A 23,285-nucleotide genomic window follows, 5' to 3' on the forward strand; every position below is an offset into this window, starting at 1 on the left:
ATTAAACACATCCTCTTTCTAAGACACCGCTAACACTTTCAACACACTGGTTTTTTATCACGAGATAAAAAGAGGTTCATTCAGATACAAATTCGCACGCTCGCGAGCTTATGAATCGCAATATTCATGTCGGGCTATATGTGAAATGATAGGTGTCAGGTTGAATCTTACCCGCAGCCCTTTTGGGTGCCTGCTGTTTCCTCCTTGGCATGTTCAACTCTCTCTTTAGTTCACGTACAGTGAAACGGAGCCCAGGTGAAATTCAGTATAAGCGCTCTGATATAGTCCATACACACGCAATAGCGACTCTCTAAAGCACTTCAGTCCCGTACAATCCAGTATCTCACAAACGCTGTCCAGAAAATCAGGTGTCTCTTTTTAATATACCTCTCCGTCCTAGATCTATGGCGGATTGTTTTGCTTTGCTTTTCTTTCCGTCTCTTCTTCTTCTTCTTTTCTTTTTTTGTTTCCAAAGCCAAAAGGACGAACGCTGTCAATCGCTTAGACTCCCGGTCTCGTATGAAACGTAGTAGGAAAAGGGCAGAAAAAAATAGTGTATATCACACACACACACACACTCACACACACACACACGGCGATGCCAGCAGCAAACATCGATCCATAGAACAAACTGAACATTAAAAACTCCTCCTCCTCCTCCTCCTCTGGACTTGATGATGGCAGCGAGACATTTGTTACACTAGATAACCACGAGTTTATTAAAGAGACAGAGGCCGGAGAAAACATGAGACAGCCCACAAGAGCAGCCTCGTACTGTCTGTATGCTGGAGTTTAGGCGGAGATGCTGAGAAGAAGAAATAATAAAGAAGGCTTCGGTGTAATGACACAGTGCGGGGTAATAATGAATAACGCGCGAGCGACGGGTAATTATTTTTAGTAGCTGCCAGAAATGAGATATAATTGCCACTGGTGTGGTAATCACTTACATTAACATGTATATATACACACACATCTCTTGTTTACGCTTTAAAAAGACAGCGAGACTAAATTAACATGCCTGTTTTGTTATACCTGAGAAGTCCTTCACACTTAGAAATTAAAAAAAATATGCTGGTGTAATCAGTTAAAGCAATGTATGTTATGGTAATAGTACAGTATATACAATATACATTTCAACAGATGTTTATAAAAGGCACTGAGCCAAGAATTTAAATGTTAAATAACAAAGGGAAAATGTGTATATAGGTCTGATAATATATGAGCATGTATGCAATATGTAATTGTGTTCAGTAGCTGCTTGAAATTTGGCCTAATTGTTGTCATTGCTATTGTAATTCATTACTTTAGTATGTTTTATGAGTAACAAACACTGTGAATCGATGGAAAGAGGAACTGAGGCGACAAAACAATAAATGCATGATACAGCATTTTTATGTACTTTAAAATGAGCAAAAATTATTTTTATGATCCAAAAAAATGTACTGAAGACACCCACTAAAATGTCAACATTAATAATAATAACTCTAGTTCCATTCATTTTCTTGTCGGCTTAATCCCTTTATTAATCCGGATTATGCCACAGCGGAATGAACCACCAATAATAATTCTAGTTATATTAGGAAAATTCTTTTAAAAAGCAGGGCTCAACAATAAGGACTGCCCTGTGGCCCGGGGCCAGGGTGAAAGACACTCGGGACAGTAGACAGGATTGTTACTGGCCCCTATCGGCCAGTAACGATGAGCATGTTTTTTTTTTTTTGTAACCTGGTAACAACCAGTAAGGTGAAAAGATGGCAACATGGCGGCAAAATTAAATAATGAGGCTAAAAGACAACATCTTTTTCTAAAGTCTTAGAAGCAGACAATTACATGGGTACAAAATTAAGAAACTGAAAAAAAGAACAAAAAAAAAAAAAACAGTTGTCAGTTTGGCAGGCCATTTTTATAAAAATTATTTAGAATTGCATTAAAATACCAGCACATTTTTTTTATACTGCTCTTTCATTTGCATAAAATATTGAATTTTGCTCATTTATTAACATATTTAAAATGTTTAAATTCAAGATTCACAGGCATAATTTTGCCACTTTTTAAAATATGTGGTGAAGAAATAGCTATTAACTTTTTAATTTTTTTGGTGGGGCCAGTGAAAATTTTGGCAGGAAAAGTAAAAATCTCAACCAATGGCCCAATCGGACCCATATAAAAAATCCTTAGCGTTGAACCCTGAAAAGTGCAATTTTATATATCGCTCTTCTAAACACCAGGTTTTACAGATCAGCTTATATTCATTTAAAATATAATAAATATATTATAATACTAATTTTAACAAATAATTAGTGCAGGTCAGACCAGGCACGTTTCATTTTTACATAAATATATGACATTTTAGAAATATATATAAATATACAGTCATGGCAAATAATGACAATGATATTATTTTACCCATTAATTTTAAGTTGAGACAATATTACTCATATTTTATAGAGTTTTCAACAACATATTACACATCTAATTTTATAAACACTGTACAGGTAATTACATACTAATACTTGTTCAATTTTATTATTCATAACCTATGCAACGCACAACATCATTGATAGTTTATGTTCATATCAAATATAGTCAAGTTTAGTTGGATACACTTATAATCTTTTTAAGTTGCATACTTTATATGTGCAGATCAGAGCATGTTTATACCTTAGAATTATAATGCACATAGAAAATATGTGATGCTAAATGACAATGAATATTGCATTTCAACATTATTTTAAATTGAGAAAAAATTACTTGCATTTATTCCATATTTTATCCTTTCGATGTGTATAAAGCTACTTTTGTTCATTTCATTTGAACTAAACAATGAAATGAGCCAAGTGCATACGTGTATGTTTTACACAGCTACTGTAATCATTATGCTCACACAACTACATATTAATACACGTTCATTTTTTTCATTACTCACTGTATGCAATGCACAACATCTTGAATAGTTTATACTCATTTCAAAAGTTAACATTTTGTTGGAAATACTTGCATATTATAGTTTTTAGATATATAAAAATGTAATTAGTGCAGGTCAGACTCAATGTTTACATAAATATGTAATTCTGAAAGACATTATTTTGCCGTTGAGACAATTTGACTCCTATTTAATATGTATATAAAGTCACTTATTTACCCATTTCATCTTGATGTTTGCATCAAATGCAGGCATTGTGAACAGAAAAAGGACTAATACATGTTGAGTTTTCAACAACATATTACACAGCTTATGCTCATACACTGTATACACAAATACATACACATTCATTTTATTACTCACTACATATGCAATGCATGACATCGCAAATATTTTTTATTCATTTCAAATATGTTAACATTTTGTTGGACATACTTACAGCATATACATATATGATCATTTTTAGATTTAAATAATTTAATTAGTGCAGGTCAGACACAATTTTTATATCTCTGAAAGACATTTTTTCACCCCTATTTCAACATTATCTTGAAAAGGAGACAATGTGACTCATATTTAATATGTAAATTAATTATTTAATTTGATGCAAACACCAAAATGAGGCAATTGCACAGAAAAAAAGGCTAATAAAAGTTGTTTTTAACAACATATTACACATATGCTGTAATTGATACACTCATACACTGTATATGTACACAACTACATATTATTGCATGTTAATATTAATTACTCACTACTTATGCAATGCATGACATTAAGTAAAGTTTATATTCATTTAAATATGTCAACATTTTGTTGGAGATGTTTATATATTTTCAATTTTAGATGTGTATAATTTAATTAACGCAGGTCAGACAGAATTTTTTAGATAAACATGATTCTGAAAGACATTACTTCACCACTATTTCACCATTATTTTGAAGCTGAAAATACTTATTATGTATATAAAATCACTTATTTTCTATTTCATTTGATGCAAACACCAAAATGAGGCAGTGTGCACAGACAAAAAAAGCTAATAAAAGTTCAAAAAGTTTTCAACAACATCTTACACACATACTGTAAATACTATGTTCATACACATACACAAGTACATACTGTATTGATACATGCAAATTTTTATTACTCACTACATACTTATGCAACGCATGACATCGAGAAAAGTTAATATTCATTTAAATATGTCAACATTTTGTTGGAGATGTTTATATATTTTCCTTTTTAGATGTGTATAATTTAATTAACGCAGGTGAGACTCAATTTTTTAGATAAACGTGATTCTGAAAGATATTATTTCACCACTATTTAACCATTATTTTGAAGCTGAAAATACTTATTATATATATAAAATCGCGTATTTTCTATTTCATTTGATGCATATACCAAAATGAGGCATTGTGCACAGACAAAAAGCTAATAAAAGTTAAATTTTCAACAACATCTTACACACATACTGTAAATACTATGCTCATACACAAGTACATACAGTATTAATACATGCTAATTTTTATTACATACATATGCGACGTATGACATCAAGAAAAGTTTATATTCATTTAAAATATGTTACCATTTTGTTGGATATACTTTTATATTATCATTATTAGATATATATAGTTTAATTAGCGAAGGTCTTTTTAAGATATACAGAATTCTGAAAGACATCATTTCACCCCTATTCCACCATTATTTTGAAGTTGAGACAATATGACTCATATTTAATATGTATATAAAATCACTAAAGGACTTATTTAATTTGATGCAAACACCAAAATGAGGCAAGCGCACAGAAAAACGGGTTAATAAAAGTTCAATTTTTAACAACATATTACACATGTACTGTAATTATTATGCTCACACTGTTTACACAACTACATATGAATACATGTTCATTTTTATTACTCACTACATACTTATGCAATGCACGACATCAAGAATAGTTTATATGCATTTCAAATATATTAACATTGTGTTGGATATATATGATAATTTTAAAATATATAACTGGCCACTTTATTAGGTACACCTGTCCACCTGCTCGTTAACGCACATTTTTAATCAGCCAATCACATGGCAGCAACTCAATGCATTTAGGCATGTAGACATGGTCAAGACGATCTGCTGCAGTTCAAACCGAGCATCAGAATGTGGAAGAAAGGTGATTTAAGTGACTTTAAATGTGGCATGGTTGTTGGTGCCAGACGGGCTGGTCTAAGCATTTCAGAAACTGCTGATCTACTGGGATTTTCACACACAACCATCTCTAGGGTTTACAAAGAATAGTCAGTAAAAAAAAAAAAAAAAAAAAAAAAGAGCAAATATCCAGTGAGCGGCAGTTCTGTGGGCACAAATGCCTTGTTGATGCCGGAGGTCAGAGGAGAATGGCCAGACTGGTTCCAGCTGCTGTAATTATTATGCACACACACTGCATACTGTACATAACTAGAAATTAATACACATTCAATTGTATTACCCACTACATACTTATGCAATGCACAACATCATGAAAGCCCTTTTGCTTTGAAAAGGCCTTCATACAGTTGTCACAATGCATCCTCAGTCATCATCTCAGTGTCAAAAAGGGATCAGATTTACCCGAAATTCACCTATTATAACGACACAAGCCGAAACCATAGAAACATCAAAATCTTTCATCTGCAAAACCTTTATGATGTCATAGAAGCGGCAACAATGAGCAGCGCACAATGAGCGGCACGGCGCATTGTTCAGCACAGCTTCATTACTACAGCGTAACCGTAGTCCTACACACAAGGTGAAAGCCGGATGCTTTTTTTTATTGTCTTTCTGGAGCTCTCCAGTGTCTCACCATTCCAGTCCCGACCTCTCACCATCTCTGATTATTGAGGTCACCGATAAACAAATGAGTGGCCATTACTCACAGACTACAGATGACCTCAGCGCACACGCCCCCTCCCCACCATTGCTGTGTGATAAATGATCCCGCTGTCATACAGAGAGATGATGCTGCCTTTGTTAATCTGTTATGCGGTGACGTTACTCGATCCTCCTGTTTTCTTTCTTTTTTTCCTCTAGCCTGATTTTCTCTCTCTCCTCACGCTGATCTGCGGATGCCAGTCACCGCGCGATGATGGCAAAGACCTCCCATGAACTTGACATGAACTCCACCGATCAATCAGTGTTGAGCTTTCAGTCTGACCATACCTGTCTGACAGCTTTTAACACCCTCTGTGTGTATAAACGCTAACACACACACACACACACACAAATATAGAGCTCTACCTGCATGCACTGGACCGCTGGCTTGGCACTTACAACATACAAAAGTCATCTTATCTTGAATTATCCTGCCATAGAGTATAAGGAATAAGTGATTTATTCATTCATTCATTTTCAACTTGGTCCCTTTATTTACTTGCCACAGTGGAATGAACCGCCAACTTACCCAGCATATGTTTTACGCAGCGGATGCCCTTCCAGCTGCAACCCATCACTGGAAAACATCCGTACATTCTCATTCACACACACACACACACACTACGTAACCAATTCAGCTATAGCACATGTCTTTGGACTGCAGGGGAGGCTCAAACCAGCGGCCTTCTTTCTATGAGGTGATCGTGCTACCCACTGCACCCCTGTGGCGTCGAAATAAGTATTATAAGTTATTGAATTATTAGAAAGGTGGCATGGTGGCTCAGTGGTTAGCACCGTCGCCACACAGCAAGAAGATTGCTGTTTCAAGCCTCGGCTGGGTCAGTTGGCATTTCTGTGTGGAGTTTGCATGTTCTTCCTGTGATGGCGTGGGTTTCTTCCGGGTGCTCCGGTTTCCTCCACAGCCCAAAAACATGCGCTATAGGTTAATTGAATAAGCTAAATTGGCTGTAGTGTATGTGTGGATGAGTGTGTATGGGTGTTTCCCAGTACTGGGTTGCAGCTGGAAGGGCATCCGCTGCATAAAACATCTACTGGATAAGTTGGCGGTTCATTCCACTGTGGCAACCCCTGATGAATAAATGGACTAAGCCGAAGGAAAATGAATACATGAATGAATAATGCACACCTCATGTGGTGACGTACGGGAAGGGTAGTGGCCATTCCAACTCATGTGTGCATTACTTTCTGATAATTCAAAAGGACTGGAGTCAATAATGTCTATTATACAATGGCTACTTAGGGTGCAACAATGAAGACTTCTTACAGCTCTTTTTAGATTTAGAGTTTGTTATTTTTTGATATACGTATGATATGTTCAGTAACAACATTGTCACATAAAAATAAAACTAATTCTACAAGCAAAATACAAGACAAAATGAAAACAGTATACTGTAGCAAAGGTAATACTAAATAAACAGTAACTAACATGTACCTAATAGTAGTTTTAAATATATAATCAAACAGAACACTGCATACTTCATACGGTAGCAGAGATGTCCATACTAGGGCCCGCGGGCCTAAGCTGGCCCATGATAACCTTTGATTTGGCCCACGATCTCACATGAAAAGATGATGGTGAGGGTTGTGGAGAAAGCCTTTAACAGAGATCGTAATTTCTAATTTAATGAAACTAAACATTTGTTTTATTGCTGAGCTACAAAAAAGCTAACTGAAAATAAACATTTCAATTAAATGTTGTAAATGAATCCGATGTTTTCAAAATGTAAAAACTCACTCAACAGATTGAAGACAATACAGAAGACATCTGCGAGCAAATCAAGGCAAAAAAAACAGGTGCAGCGCATCTCCATCAGTTAAAAAAGGGATTGTTTTTACTGTAATAAGTTCATTATGATATTTTAAAACATACTGCATTAGTTAATTTATAAAGCAATCTTTTCTGGTTATTTTTAAAGATTGGTAACACTTTATTTTGATGGTCCTTTTGAGTATTAGTAGACTGTCTGCTTGATATCTGCTGATACTGCTCCTTTAACCGACATTTAACTGACTATAAGAAAGTTTGCAAGTAGATGTCAACTTACACTAACCCTATATAACTTAACAGTCTACTTATAATCTAATGAGAATTAGTTGGCATGTAGCTGCAATGTTACTTAATTCAACAAATGGACCATCAAAATAAAGTGTGACCTAAATAATAAATAAATTAGGAAATCATTAATGGCAAATTTAATGTAATAGAGTTTGATATATTTACCATCGGCCCCCCAGCTCATTCAAGATTGGTTTTTGGCTATTCATAAGTAAAAGTTTGGACACCCCTGCTTTATAGAATCTTTACTTTATACATTAAATTAAAGGTCTTGTTGCTTGATAAATAAATAAATATATATATATATATATATATATATATATATATATATATATATATATATATATATATATATAAATGGTCCCACTTTATATTAAGTGTCCTTAACTAATATGTACTTGCATAAAAAAAATAAATACAATGTACTTACTGTGTTCATAATGTAGTTTAGAACATGTGGTGCTCATGAGTTGGGATAGGGGTTGTGTTATGGACAGGTTTGGTGGCATGGGTAGGTTTAAGGGTGGGTTAAGGTGTAAGGAATGGCCAGCAGTGTATTTACAAATGTAGTTACAGAAGTTAACTACAGATGTAATTACATACTGGTATTTAATCAAGCATAAGTACACAATAAATACATGTATTTACACAATAAGTACATTGTAACAAACTATTAATTCCTGTGTAACTACATATTAGTTAAGGCCACTTAATATAAAGTGGGACTATATATTATATATATATATTTGATGAAGACTAACATGCGCAGATTCAGGTAAGAGAGAAATTAAAAGAATAGGGGAAATGCAAAATCCCCACTAAAATATTTAATTTGATTGCGTATTGAACCAAGGAGGTCGTACCAAATAGTTCAAGATTATATTGAGTATTGCAGCATTCCCTAATGGTTACACCTAAAGATATGGTATTTCTAAACATTTGTCAGATTTTTGTTCAGAAACTGTTGCCGTTTAACATTAATTTTGTATGCATCTCCTTCAAATCCTTTTTCATTTGACTTTATGTCTGTCTGTTGCATTCTGTGTAAAACGTCAAATCATTTGGCGTAGTGATATGGAACTATAAAGTGCATAAAAAACGCCTGGAACTACTTTATCTGTGTGTTTATATGAAAATAATGGCACGCTTCAGAATGTTCATCAGCCTATGAGAATCAACAGCTCATAGTACAAATCTAAATTCATAAAGAAATTTAGCATGATCACTTATTTTTGATCAATTTTAATTAGTGCAGGTAAGGAGGAGTATGTTTAATTTGTACATAAATCTACCTGCTATGCCGAGCGACAATTTATAGTGAAAATTGCATGAATAAATATGTAAAACATGTTGCACAATGGAAGCGCAAAAGGAAAAGATGCTAATGAAAGTTTCCAATAACATTACACAGATGTCAATTATGCTTCTAGTGTCTATAATTACATTATAAATATGTTAATTTTTTATTACTCAGACCATACCTGTCTTGACAGCTTTAACCACACAGCCAGTGTATATAAATGCTAATCTGTTGCTGACTGTAGAGTGAAATCGTTTGGATTAGTGATATGGAACTGTAACGCGGTCAAAACTACATCATATGAATATAATGGCACACTTCAGAATGTTCATCAGCCAATTAGAATCAAGCATTCAACAGCCCTATAGTGCACATTTACAATTTAAAATATAATAAAATGTTGCATGATATTTGATCAGTTCTAAGTAGAGAGAATTAGTATGTTCATTTTTACATTTTTGGCCCCTGAGTATATTTCTGAGCTAATTATTATGCGAGATCTCTTCGCTCTAAGGATCGTCTCTATTTGCAAGTTCCTCGATCAAGCTTCAAATGTCAAGGTGATAGAGCTTTCTCAGTAGCAGCTCCAAGACTTTGGAACGATCTTCCACTCTCTTTAAAAACAGCTCAAACTTTTAAATCTTTTCAGAGGTCACTGAAAACACACTTATTTTATTTAGCTTTTAATGTGATGTGAGTTGATGTATTTTGGTTTTGTGTATATTTGCATGATTTTATGTGTTTTATGTACAGCACTTTGGTACCCATTGTGGTTTGTTGAAAGAGTTATAGAAATAAAGTGAGTTGAGTTACATAAGTCTGCCTGTTATGCTGATGAAAAATGGCACATTATTTCACCTATAAACACCATATTGGGAAATCTTGAATTTGACGCATATGTATAGACCATTTTGAGGGAAGAAAACAATAACAATGGTCCTAGCATTTATCCTGTTTTACATTTTTCATTTTCATAATTTCCGAGAATCCTAAAAGGTCCACATATTGATCAATAATGCCATGACAGCTGATTCAACATTACGATATGATTGAATTGCCTCGTTACAGTTATCAAATAGTTTGACAAAAAGCAGGAAATTTTCATAGCCCAATGACATCGCCACATTGAAATGGTCCAGAGTGAAAATCAAATGGATAAATAGATAAAACATGTTGCACAAATGAAGAAAGTGCAAACAAAACAGGCTAATGGAAGTTTAATTTAACATACTGTATTCCAACTATTAATTTCACTTTTAAAGTCTACAAATAATTACATATAAAATACAGTTGAAGACTGAATTAATTTTTACCCCAATTTCTGTTTAACGGAAAGATTTTTTTAACAGGTTTCTAAACATAATAGTTTTAATAATTCATCTCTAATAACTAATAACATCTCTAATGATTTTTTTAATCTTTGCCGTGATGACAGTAACTAATATTTGACTAGATATTTTTCTATGCAGCTTAAAGTGACATTTAAAAGCTTAACTAGGTTAATTAGGTTAACTAGGCAAGTTATTGTATAACAATGGTTTGTTTTGTAGACTATAAAAAACAAATATAGCTTAAGGGGGCTAATAATTGATTTAAAAAATGTTTTTTAAAAATTTAAAATTGCTTTTATTTTACCCAAAATAAAACAAATAAGACTTTCTCCAGAAGAAAAAATATTATCAGACATACTGTGAAAATGTCCTTGCTCTGTCAAACATCATTTGGGAAATATAAAAAAAAATAAAAATTCAAAGGGGGGTTAATAATTCTGAATTCAGTTGTACATGTTTGTTTTTTAATACTTAGACTACACCTGCCCGAACGCTTTTAACACCATCTGTGAGCATAAACGCTAAAACAAACACACACACAAATGCATCTTAACTGGGACTTCCCACAGACGCAATAATTTTTTATACTGTACAGAATGTATTCGATCCCCCTACCCCAACTCTACTCCTAATCCCAACACACATAGTGAAACCATCTGCATTTTTATATTTTCAAAATACTTAATTGTGCGATTTAAGAGCCATTTTCCTTATGGAGACCAATAAAATATCTGGTCAATTGTGTTAAAGAAGGAGCTGAGCCAAAAGGCAAAGCTCTCAATTTACCGGTCAATCCACGTTCCTATTCTAACCTATGGTCATGAGCTTTGGGTCATGACTAAAAGGATAAGATCTTAGATACAAGCAGCTGAAATGAGTTTCCTTTGCAGGATGGCAGGGTGCCCTGTTTCGGATGCCTGCTGAACCCCTATACCCAAGAAGTTGCTTCTGGCTTGTCCCACCAGCAGAAGACCTTGGGGGATGTCCCAGGACTTACTGGAGGGACTACATCTCTCAGCTGGCCTGGGAACATCTTAAGATCCTTCTAGAGGATCTGGAGGAAGTGTCTGGGGAGAGGGAAGTCTGGGGTTCTCTCCTGAGACTGCTGATACCGCGACCTGGGATAAGCAGAAGAGGATGGATGGATGAATGGATAGGGAGGGATAGGGAGGGATGGATAGAAAAAGAAGGATGATGGATGGATGGATGGATGGATTGGACCAAAATGTATGCCACAAGTTTACCATTTCATGGTATTGCTAAACATGTAGGGACATTTGGTCCCCACAACATGAAGAATACTAGGTACACACAGACACACACACACATAGACAGATCTCTACCGGCATGCTCTGGACTTGATGTGTCTTTCAGTGAGTGATGGTAGTTAAGTTGTGATGTAGGGGTATTTTGCTATGCAATGTCAGTTGGCCAGTATTAATGTATGTTAAACACAACAGTCCACAGGTGTGTTTAGTGTGGTTGCCGTGGCATTAGGAGTGCTTTTTAACAGTCCAGTTCTGCTTGAATTGAAGACCAGAACAGAGTGCGAACTTGCAATGTGAACATGAGAAAAGACATAAAATGTCTTTATTTTTTTTAAGCAAAATTTGTCAGTGGAAGAGTTTAGAAGGGCTGTAAGTTTATGGTCAACAAATAGATTTGCATAATAGACAAAAAAAGAAAAAAGAAACAGAACGCAACAGACAGACAGACAGATATATATTATGATATATAGAACAAAGTAGAGAATGATAAACAGAACGGTAGACAGACAGAATAGTAGAAAGATAATGACAGAACAATTGATTATTGAATGATAGATACATCAACAGAAAGCCAGACAAAAAGATAGATGGAATGATAAAGTGTTACAATGATAAAAATAAAACAATAACAAACAGAATGTTAGAATGCTAAACTGTAGACAGATCAAATGATAAAATGATAGAAATAATGGATAAAATGACAAAAAACAAAGATAAAATTAAAGAAATGAACACTGAAAATTAAATATTAGACTGAACAGAAATATGCCGGACAGAAGAATAAACAGATAGACAGACATACATACTGACAGAATAATAGAATGACAGGACAGTGATGAGAAAATTATTAAATGAAAGAACAATTGGCAGAAGGACAGAAATGATGGACAGAAGGACAGAATGATGGAATAATAAAAAATAACAACAAACAGATATACAACGGGTAGACAGATAAAATGATGAGACAGACATACATGTATAGACAGACAATTAGACAGACGCATAGATAAACAGAAAAATAAATAAATATACATGCATATAGATAGACAGACAGACAAATTGATAGACGTACATATAGACACACAGATAGGTAAAAATATAGACAGACAAATAAACATATACACAGACAGACATAAATAGACAGAACAATAAATTGACAGACATACAGTATAGACAGACAGACAGACATGTAGAAATACAGAAAGACAGAAAGACAGACAGACACTGTAGATAGACGTATAGACAGACATATACATGAAAGATAAATAAATAGACATACATATAGATAGACAGACAGACAAATAGACATACATATAGACAGACAGACAGACAGAAAAAATATAGATAGACAGACAGACAGACAGACAGACAGACAGACGAACGGACAGACAGGCAGACAGACATTAATAGACAGAACGGTAAATTGGCATACTTACATATAGATAGACAGAAATATAGACAGACAGGTAAACAAATAGATAGTCGTATAAACAGACGTATAGATAAACAGAAAGATAAATAAATAGACATAGATATAGACAGACAGATACTGTAGATAGGTAAACATATAGATAGACAGAGACAGATGGGTAGACATATACACAGACAGACATAAATAGACAGAACATACATATAGACAGAAATAAAGATAAACAAAGCTAAATAGACATATATTGATAGACAGACAGACAAATAGATAGACTTACATATAGACAGACAGACAGACAGGTAAAAATATAGATAGACATAAATAGACAGAACAATAAATTGACACAGACTTACATATAGATAGACAGACAGATAGGTAGACATATAGACAGAGAGACAGACAGGCAATCATCCCCATCTACTGAATTGGTTGTATCACTGTCTCTCTACTCCACCTATAGCTGATGTGTGGTGAGTGCCTGGCATCATTGTTCTGTGGCAGCCGTAGCATAATTCAAGTGGATGGAGAGACCCCCCTTTATGATTATGAAGTGATTAAAGTGTTTGGCCATACTGGATATATACGCTATGTGAATACACATAACATACAAATAGACAGACAGACATAAACAGACAGAACGATAAATAGATAGACATACATATAGATAGACAGACAGACAGACAGACAGACAGACAGACAGACAGACAGAGATAGACAGCCATATAGACAGACAGACAGAAGGACAAATGTAGACAGACAGATTGATAGACAGAAAGATAAATAGATAGGCATGCATAAAAATAGGACAGGATAGGTAGAATTACAGACAGACAGACAGACAGAAACAGACAGAACAATAGATGGACATAGCTATAGATTGACAGACAGACGTACAAATATATAGGTAGACAGCAACAAAGAGAGAAAGAAAGACAGCCAGAGATATAGACAGACATATGTAGGCATACAGACAGAAAGATGAATAGATAGACATACAAAGATAGACAGACAGATAGGTAGAAATACAGACAGACAGACAGACAGAACAATAAATAGATAGACATAAATATGGATTTTTATACAGAGATTTAGACAATCAGACAGACATACATATGGACAGACATATAGACAGAAATATATAGACGTAAAGACAGAATAAATAGATAACAGATAAATAGATAAATAAATAGATAGACATACATATAGATAGGCGGACAGACATATGATAGACAGCCACATAGACAGACAGAAAGACAGACAGACATATAGAAATAAATAAGTAGACAGACAGACAGACAGATATCCATATAGACAATCAGAAAGACAGACATATAGACAGAGATATGAAGACATTCAGACAGACAGATTGATAGACAGAAAGATAAATAGATAGACATGCATATAGACAGACAGACAGAAAGACAGACAGACAGACAGACAGACAGACAGACAGACAGACAGACAGAGGTAGACAGCCACACAGACGGACATATATAGACATACAGACACATTGATAGACAGAAAGATGAATGGATAGACATGCATATAGACAGACAGACAGAGGTAGACAGCCACACAGACGGACATATATAGACATACAGACACATTGATAGACAGAAAGATGAATAGATAGACAGACAGACAAATAAACAGAATAAAAAGACAGAATAAGAGAACAATGGCTAGAACCATAGATTGATAAATCAATAGCCAGATAAATCAATAGCCAGAACAATAAAACTACATACAGACCGATATAGAAAAAAGTAGAATGACAGTCATGTAAAAATAATATGCAGAACAATTTTAAAAATAATAAATAGACAGAACAATCGACTGAGTGATAGATACATCAACAGAATGACAAACTAAAAGACAAACAAACAGACAGACAGAAAGATTCAGATGTAGATTCTACATCTATAAATAAATGAAGACAAATTAAGAGTAAAGACTCATAATAACAAACAAACTAATTTGAGATCTTGACACAACAATCTCAAGGCACTCACACTGAAGACGGTGATATCCATATCTGCACACAAGCTTTCAAAACACACCTAATTGTGCAGTCTTAGAAGAAAACAAAAAACAAAAAGCCCTTGTAAGTTTTGGTGCGAAGCTGACTGACATAGCAAAATATTTGCAACTGTTGCCAATGAATGCGACACAGTGTTAATTTGCATGGTAGGGGTTTTCAATGTTTTGTTCCGCAGCCCTGGTGCAAATCGTCAGTTCTGCGCTGAGCCGAGGCGAGCTAATTAAAATGCACTCCCCATGATGAAAGAGTCAAGGCCTGGGGATTCCAAACCTGCTTCTGATTCAAAGCCCAAATTTCATGTGATACGGACAGGCGGTGATTGAAGTCTTGAGAGCTGTAATTTTCAAAGTAGAACAACAACATATGCATACTGTTAACAGCAGATGCTTAATTTGAAAATCTAATGCACATAACCCAATTAGAAGACGAGGAAAAGAACCACAAGTGAAATTAAATAGGCTGCCGTGCTGCTTTAAACCTTTCAAGACGACTCTTTCAGGACGGGAGTGTTTTTGCCTTGGTATTTCCATCACAGAGCGATCAATATTTCTGTACAATAATTAACACCCTGCTGCCATATGCGAGGGGGAAAGGTGTTGTGCCACATTCTATATTTCACTTCGTTTAAATAGGGCTTTATGAAGAAACTAGCAACGTTTGTTTTTAGTGACAACAGTGGCTGTTTAGTGAACTGCAGTCAGCAACGTATTGCTCATGCTCGCTCACATAGCATAAAACACAGACTACGATGTGGTGTTTAACCTGTTGGCTAAATTCTCCATCAGTCAAACTAGGAAGTATGTTACTATCTTTATGTGTGTAAGATTTGAGATACCACAAATAGTTTAACGTCTTTGACAATTCAAACATGAGCTGGAAACACAGAGACTATTGGATCCACCCCACCAGGTGGGAATGTGGAAAAGTTAAATTTTCTCCCTTCTTTTATTTACAATTAAAACCACTTCCGAAATCCCCCTCTGTTCACTCACTCCCTTTTCACCTAACTCACACAGAAGGGTCATTTCAACAACCCAGGCTCATTCTGAAAATGTAGTCCCGTGGACGCTTCTGGAGACTGCGAAATACATCCTGGGACGTACGTATGGCAGTATTTAATTTTTTTTAAGCGAAAGCTATGATGCGGTATGACGCTGTTCCCTTTCGTGCTTACCGGCTGACCGCTTACCACCGTGTGGAGGGCTTTCCCGCCGCAACCAGTTTGTCCGGTCGGCTCATCTTGTATGTCGGCAGACTTCAGATGCAGAGAGGAGGAGTTGACCACGGCGACCGGGTTCGAGTCCGAGGAGAAGCGTTTCCAGAAATCAGGTAAGACAAAAACACAATCCATAAAATGAAGTGAACGAGTTCATAACAGGGTGAGAACGTGGTGAAATCCGAAAATGTGGTAAAAAAATCAGACGAGGGCTTTTCTTTTTCTAGACGGCTTTTCTAAATTGTTGCTCGGGTTTAGGGAAGTGAGTGGGCGGGCGGGTCAATCGGTAAAATTGGTTGGGTTTAGAGAAGGAGGAGAGTGGGTCAGCCGATTGGCCGGTCGCATAGTTAATCATTCAGTCAGACAGCGGCCTCTGGTTGGTTCACGTGAGAACAGCGCGGGCGCGAACGGCACTCACGAGAGACATTTGAGATACGAAAAAGCGCACACAGCAGCCTCTTGCAGATTCGCGAAAACAAAACTGCAAAAATACATACCTCCCGGGACGTATTTTGCGGTCTCCAGAAGCGTCCACGGGACTACGTTTTCAGAATGAGCCTGGGTTGCATTTCAAAGAATAAACGTTCTATGTCAATCCAAGTGACTTTATCTATCATGTTTGATATCATTTGAAATGTCTTAGTGCGACTGGTACAATGGTCTCATTCCCTCAGAAATACACATAATCAAAACAATAGATATATAACTTCAGGTATCTTTTGAACCACTGCTAAGGGCGTGCCTTTAACTAGGGGCTTCTATTCGAATGCCCTATAGGCAGAAACTCTTCCACGAAATGAAAATGCCTTTTGTTTTTCAACACACCCCTTTCCTCGAGGAGTTTCTTTGTTTGACTACTTAAGGGAAATTTTCTAAATATTGGGCGCGATTCTGGAATCAGATCAGCCCGTAATGTGGAGCTTCATGCTCCATAACTATGTATATTTTGAAGTCAGGTATGGATCTTTTGATCTTGGATTTATCTTTGAGAATCTGATGTCTTGTATTGATCATTTATGAATTGACTGGATGAATTTGTATAATACACATTTACCTGACTAATAAAGTGTTATGTTTTGAATTATTCAAACAGTTTGTGTTATTATCTCTAGTAGATTACGTTAAGTCCATAACACCACAAGCCCCTGTACAGGTTAGTAACGGAATAAAACACGATAGACGGAGCAGCGTGGCATGCTATACGATGTTCTTAGAGCTCCGACTAACACATTGGCATTAATTCAAGTATACTTAGACTGTAAATGGCGGTCTAAGGAGAGTCTAAGCTAAGACTGTCAGATGAAGAGCCGTGTGGCTTGAAACGTTACACGCTTTGTGTCAGCTTTTTAAATTTAATAAATTTGTATTTTTGGAGCTTTGGTGTTGCCGCCTTTGATGAATATTTAATTTACAATTATTCTATCAGACTTTTTGGCTAAAAAAGAAAAATCATGGTTTAATTAGTTATTTTTAGATTATTCTTAAATTTCACCTCTCCTGCTGTGCATGAATTGAGCTGTTGAATGGTCAGCGAATGATGCGGCTAGGCTAAGCTAGCTTCCATTCTGATTAAGTTATCTTTTAATCGGTTGCCTGTTATGTCGTGGATAGATTTCTTTCTCAGATGTTCACCTGTTCGCCAAAAATGACTAATTACATCCCTGGGCATGTCTGAGACTGGCGCATACACATTGTAATAGATGTGCCAGGCACGAAAGCTTGACAGGTGTAGCAACAGTAACTAAGGAGGGTGTGGCTTAGCAAAGGGTCAATTGTTCGAACTCATGCGGTAGATGCGTTTAAGGAAAATTCTTGAGCCACCCAATCTGCATCATTCGTGCCCCACATGATAATTTGCCTCCATGTGCGAGTTTGCATAAACTTTCTAAGCAACTCACTCAAGTAAATACTTAATTCTGGCTTCACAGCAAATGAAGAATTAAGGATGCCTGGAAAAAAGCTGACGTTTTGACCGTGTCGAGATCCCAAAGTATCTTAAATCCAAACCCAGAAATTATGACTTGATGAATTTTCATTTGATTTTCTTTTCGCCTTGCTCCCTTTATTAATCCAGAGACGCCAAAGTGGAATGAACCACCAACTTATCCAGCACATATTTTTACGCAGCGGATGCCCTTCCAGCCGCAACCCATTTCTGGGAAATATACACACTTACTCACACTCATACACTACAGACAATTTAGCCTACCCAATTCACCTGTATCGCATGTCTTTGGACTGTGGGGGAAACTGGAGCACCCGGAGGAAACCCACGAGAACGCAGGGAGAACATGCAAACTCCACACAGAAACGTCAACCGACCCAGCCAAGGCTCGAGCCAGCGACCCTCTTGCTGTGAGGCGACAGCACTATCTACTGCTCCACTGCCTCGCCACTTGATGATTATTAACAATGTTACATTTTTTATAACCAAAACAAGACATATTTATTCACAAAGTGTTTATTCCAATTTCAGACCAATGTCAAACCAAAACACAATACAAGAACAGAGCATTTAAAAACAAATGTCTATCGCTGCACCACCTTGTATTTGAACCTATTATCTCGACCTAGTCAGGAACTCTCACCACTTCACTAAATCAATTGAAACCTCAAGGCTATTGGGATATAATTCCTCAATTTGCTTGACTGTTTCTTTGCATGAAGCCGTTGCAGAGCAATGCAAAAAAAAAAAAAAAAAAAAGGAAAAAATTACCACTAGGTGTCACTGAGACAGGTTTTTAAAAGTGTCGAAACTTCGACACATTTGGTGGGACTGTTTAAGTGTTCCACGAAGCCTCGCTCTGCCCACCACTAGGCTGAATAAATGCAAAAAAAAAATAATAATAATAATTTTCTCTTACAACTAGACACAGGAACATCTTCGCACACAGGCAGAATACAATACTGGACCATGAACTAACAAAACACAGAGGCACAAGATGTGATTTACCTGATTACAAACAGGGGTAAGACACAGGTGGGACTATGTTGACAGATGAGTTCAATAATATCACAATAGTTTAAGTATATTTACAGCATAGAATTGGATTAATCCTTTTCTTTGCATGATCCATTGACATTAAAGTACAAAATGCCTCTTTCAGCATTATCCCCAAAAAATAAAACTATTATTTTAGTTCACCTTTGTAAAATGGTCTGTCTTTTAAGGTTTGTGAATAAACAGACATTAAATTTATTGGCTAATTCCACTGCATAGAAAACAGTATGAATGTCCCCTCGCTAGTGCACGTTAGTAAGTGTTTTGACAGCATTATCCTCATTTAGTCATCATCTGTTGACAGAATTATGAAGTCAAATAGTTTACTTACATTTTCGATGCAGCTCCAGTATAGCAGACTGCCTCATTATGAAATAAAAGTCTCTTTGTGCTCTCTCCATCACACCGTGCCTCACTTACAGAATTTGCAGTCAGATGGTCTGAAAACAAAATACATATAATCATATGACACAATTCAGGATGCAATAAAAATAAATAATACAGTTGTATATATTAAAAGATTAAACATTTGACTTGTCATATCATGACATCTTTAGTTAAACATACACACATTAACAAACATACAAAAAAATAATTATTTTTCACAACTGCATAAACTTCCCCATTTAAGTAAAGCATAATGTACATCCCACAGACGCAAAATGGAGAGGCTGTTGTATAAGACTGAAGGGCTTTAATCTGCTAAAACAACCACCTGGATATATTTAATAACACTTTTAACATGGCTACTTGCCACCAAATGTAAATATTAGACAAAACATTGTTCTGAGCCATATATTTATGTAATAATTCTTTAATTAAACTAATTTCACAATAGAAAATAGCTGAATGGAGCATATACTAACCTACAAATTATTTAGTGACAAGATGGTGGCAAAAGCAGTGGAGACAGACAAGCATATATATGGAATAAGAATGAAAATCTAGTCACTGACAGTCGATGTTTTGAAGTACACGGATGAATCTGTGTTATTGGTTTCAGCGGTTGTTATCTGAGAATAACATACAGTCAAATTTATTAGCCCTCTTGTGAGTGTTTGGTTGAGTACATTTACTGACTTCACCCCTCCACCTTTGTTTGTAATGGTTTGCTCTGCCTCTATTGTGCTGTTTTAAGTTATATTATAAGATTACTGCCATTCTGAGCCTGGTTTCTCTCAAGGTTTTTTTCCGAAAACTGGACTGACAGTTTCAATGAATTAGAACTTTGATGTTAAGCTGCTTTGACAATATACATTGTAAAAGTGCTATAGAAATAAAGATGAATTGAATTGAGAAATAAAAGTGAAAAAAAGACATAGCAACAGTTTTTTGACCTGTGTTTATTGATTTCCTGAAAATTCTGATAGTACATGTACCTTGAAATGTCGCCACTGACCGATTAGAATCCAGTATTAATTGAAATTGATTAATGGAATTGATTAATCCAGTAATAATTGAAAATAACATACCAGGTTTTTTCTTGTTTTATCCTTGACAAATTGAGTGCATTCACTTCTTTTTGTGTGAAAAACATAAATAAAAATAAGTAACATGTCATGATTGACCAATCAAAGAATTCCAGGGAGCCATGTAATAAACAGTTTTAATGCAAGGGAACTAGATTTCCTGAGGAAGGACAATGGAGCAAATTTTTTATGAAATGTAGGACAGGTAAAACACCACAAATGGCGCCCAAACCCCATAACCGCTTTTCCAGCTGAACTAATAGGGCTCCACTTGTCAAGGCTGCATAACAGAGAACAGTGACCTTTTTCTCTGCATATGCAAACATATTGTTTGTGTATGTAAAGATGTGTGTTTTCACAGGATGTTGCATTCGCTGAGGGTGAACAATCGTGAGCTTCCAGAAAAGCAGAGGCTTCAATCAAAGATTTTCCTGCACTGAGATGAAAAGGAAAACAGATAAACAATCTTGGGGGGGTTAAGCTGGAGTCTGCATGATTTTTAACTTAATACATTTTCTGTTAAGCATAATAATCTATAGATGAAGATAATGAGTACATTAGCATATGCAATCTTTCAACTGATGTCTTATATTGTAAATGTGCTTGGGATACCTTTATTACAAATACATTAGATAGTTTCCTTTTATTATTATTTATTAAAATAGCCACATGCTGGTTAAAGAAATGTTGAGGGACAAATGTTATATATTTTAAATTAAAGTGGTTAGCACCGTCGCCTCACAGTAAGAAGCTCACTGGGTCCCTGCTGGGTCAGTTGGCATTTCTGTGTGGAGTTTGCATGTTCTCCCTGTGTTCACGTGGGTTTCCTCTGGGTGCTCTGGTTTAACCCACATTCCAAAGTCATGCGCTATAGGTGAACTGAATAAACTAAATTGCCCAAAGTGTATGTGTGAACGAGTTTATAGATGTTCTATAAAGTAGTACTGGGTATTTTATTAACCACCCACACACTCTTCTTTTATTGTTTGTGTTTTGGATCATTTACTCAATTTACAGTGCATCCGTGAAGTATTCATAGCGCTTCACTTTTTCCACATTTTTTATGTTACAGTCTTATTCCAAAATGGATTAAATTAATTTATTTCCTCAACATTCAACACACAATACCACATAAAGACAATGTGATTTATTTTTTAATTGTTGCAAATTTATTAAAAAAAAAAAAAAACCTGAAAAATCATGTTCATAAGGATTCACAGCCTTTGCCATGAAGCTCTAAATTGAGCTCAAGTACATTCTGTTTCCACTGATCATTCTTGAGATGTTTCAGAAGCTTAGTTGAAGTTCACCTGGGGTAAATTCAGTTGATTGGACATGATTTGAAAAGGCATACACCTGTCTATATAAGGTCCCAGGGTTGACAGTGCATGTCAAAGCACAAACCAAGCGTAAAGATAAAGGAATTGTCTACGGACCTCCGAGACAGGATTGTCGAGACACAAGGCTGTGGAAGGTGCCCGAAAAATCTCTGCTCTGAAAGTTCCAATGAGCATCTGCCTCCATTATCCGAAAGTGGAAGATGCTTGGAAGCACCAGGACTTTTCCTAAAGCTAGCCACTCACGCTAGCTCATCTAAGCTGAGTGATCAGGGGAGAAAGTCAGGGAGGTGATCAATAACCTGATGGTCACTCTGTCTGAGCTCCAGCGTTCTTCTGTGGAGAGAGGAGAGCCTTACAGAAGGACAACCATCTGTGCAGCAATCCATCAATCAGGCCTGTATGGTAGAGTGGCCAGACAGAAGCCACTCCCCACCTGGAAATTGCCAAAAGGCATCTGAAGGACTCTCAGACTATAAGAAACAAAATTCTCTAGTCTGATGAGACTAAATTGAACTCTTTGGAGTGAATACCAGGCATTACATTTGGAGAAAACCAGGCATCGCTTATCACCAGGCTAATACCATCCCTACAGTGAAGCATGGTGGTGGCAGCATCATGCAGTGGGGATGTTTTTACGCAGCAGGAACTGGAAGACTAGTCAGGATAGAGAGAAAGATGAATGCAGCAATGTACAGAGACGTCCTAAAAAAGTGGCCCAGCCAGAACCCAGACCTAAATCCCATTGAACATCTCTGGAGAGATCTGAAAATACTGTACATCACTTCCCATCCAACCTGATAGAACCTGACAGGTACTGCGAAAAGGAATGGGCAATAAATCCCCAAAGACAGGTGTGCCAAGCTTGTGGAATCATATTCAAAAAGACTTGAGGCTGTAATTGCTGCCAAAGCTGCATCAACAAAGTATTGAGCAAAGGCTGTGAATATTCATGTACATGTGACTTTTTTTTTTAG

At 36.0% G+C, this 23,285-nt stretch overlaps 1 protein-coding gene across 8 annotated transcripts in view; it reads right to left on the reverse strand.

Moving 5' to 3' along the window:
* tshz2 (teashirt zinc finger homeobox 2) overlaps positions 1-23,285 on the reverse strand; it is a 254,508-nt gene that overhangs the window by 118,663 nt on the left and 112,560 nt on the right. For 7 of the 8 annotated variants that reach the window (XM_068216939.2, XM_073939328.1, XM_068216938.2 and 4 more), the window contains one exon: positions 19,834-19,942. In XM_068216939.2, coding sequence (XP_068073040.1) covers positions 19,834-19,903 — 70 coding nt within the window. In that variant the 5' untranslated portion in view covers positions 19,904-19,942. Of the gene's footprint in view, positions 1-171; positions 522-19,833; positions 19,943-23,285 lie in introns of those variants that run through there. The other variant, XM_021470030.3, reaches the window with a different exon arrangement.

This window comes from Danio rerio, chromosome 23, assembly GCF_049306965.1.
Source record: "Danio rerio strain Tuebingen ecotype United States chromosome 23, GRCz12tu, whole genome shotgun sequence".
NCBI lineage: Eukaryota > Metazoa > Chordata > Actinopteri > Cypriniformes > Danionidae > Danio > Danio rerio.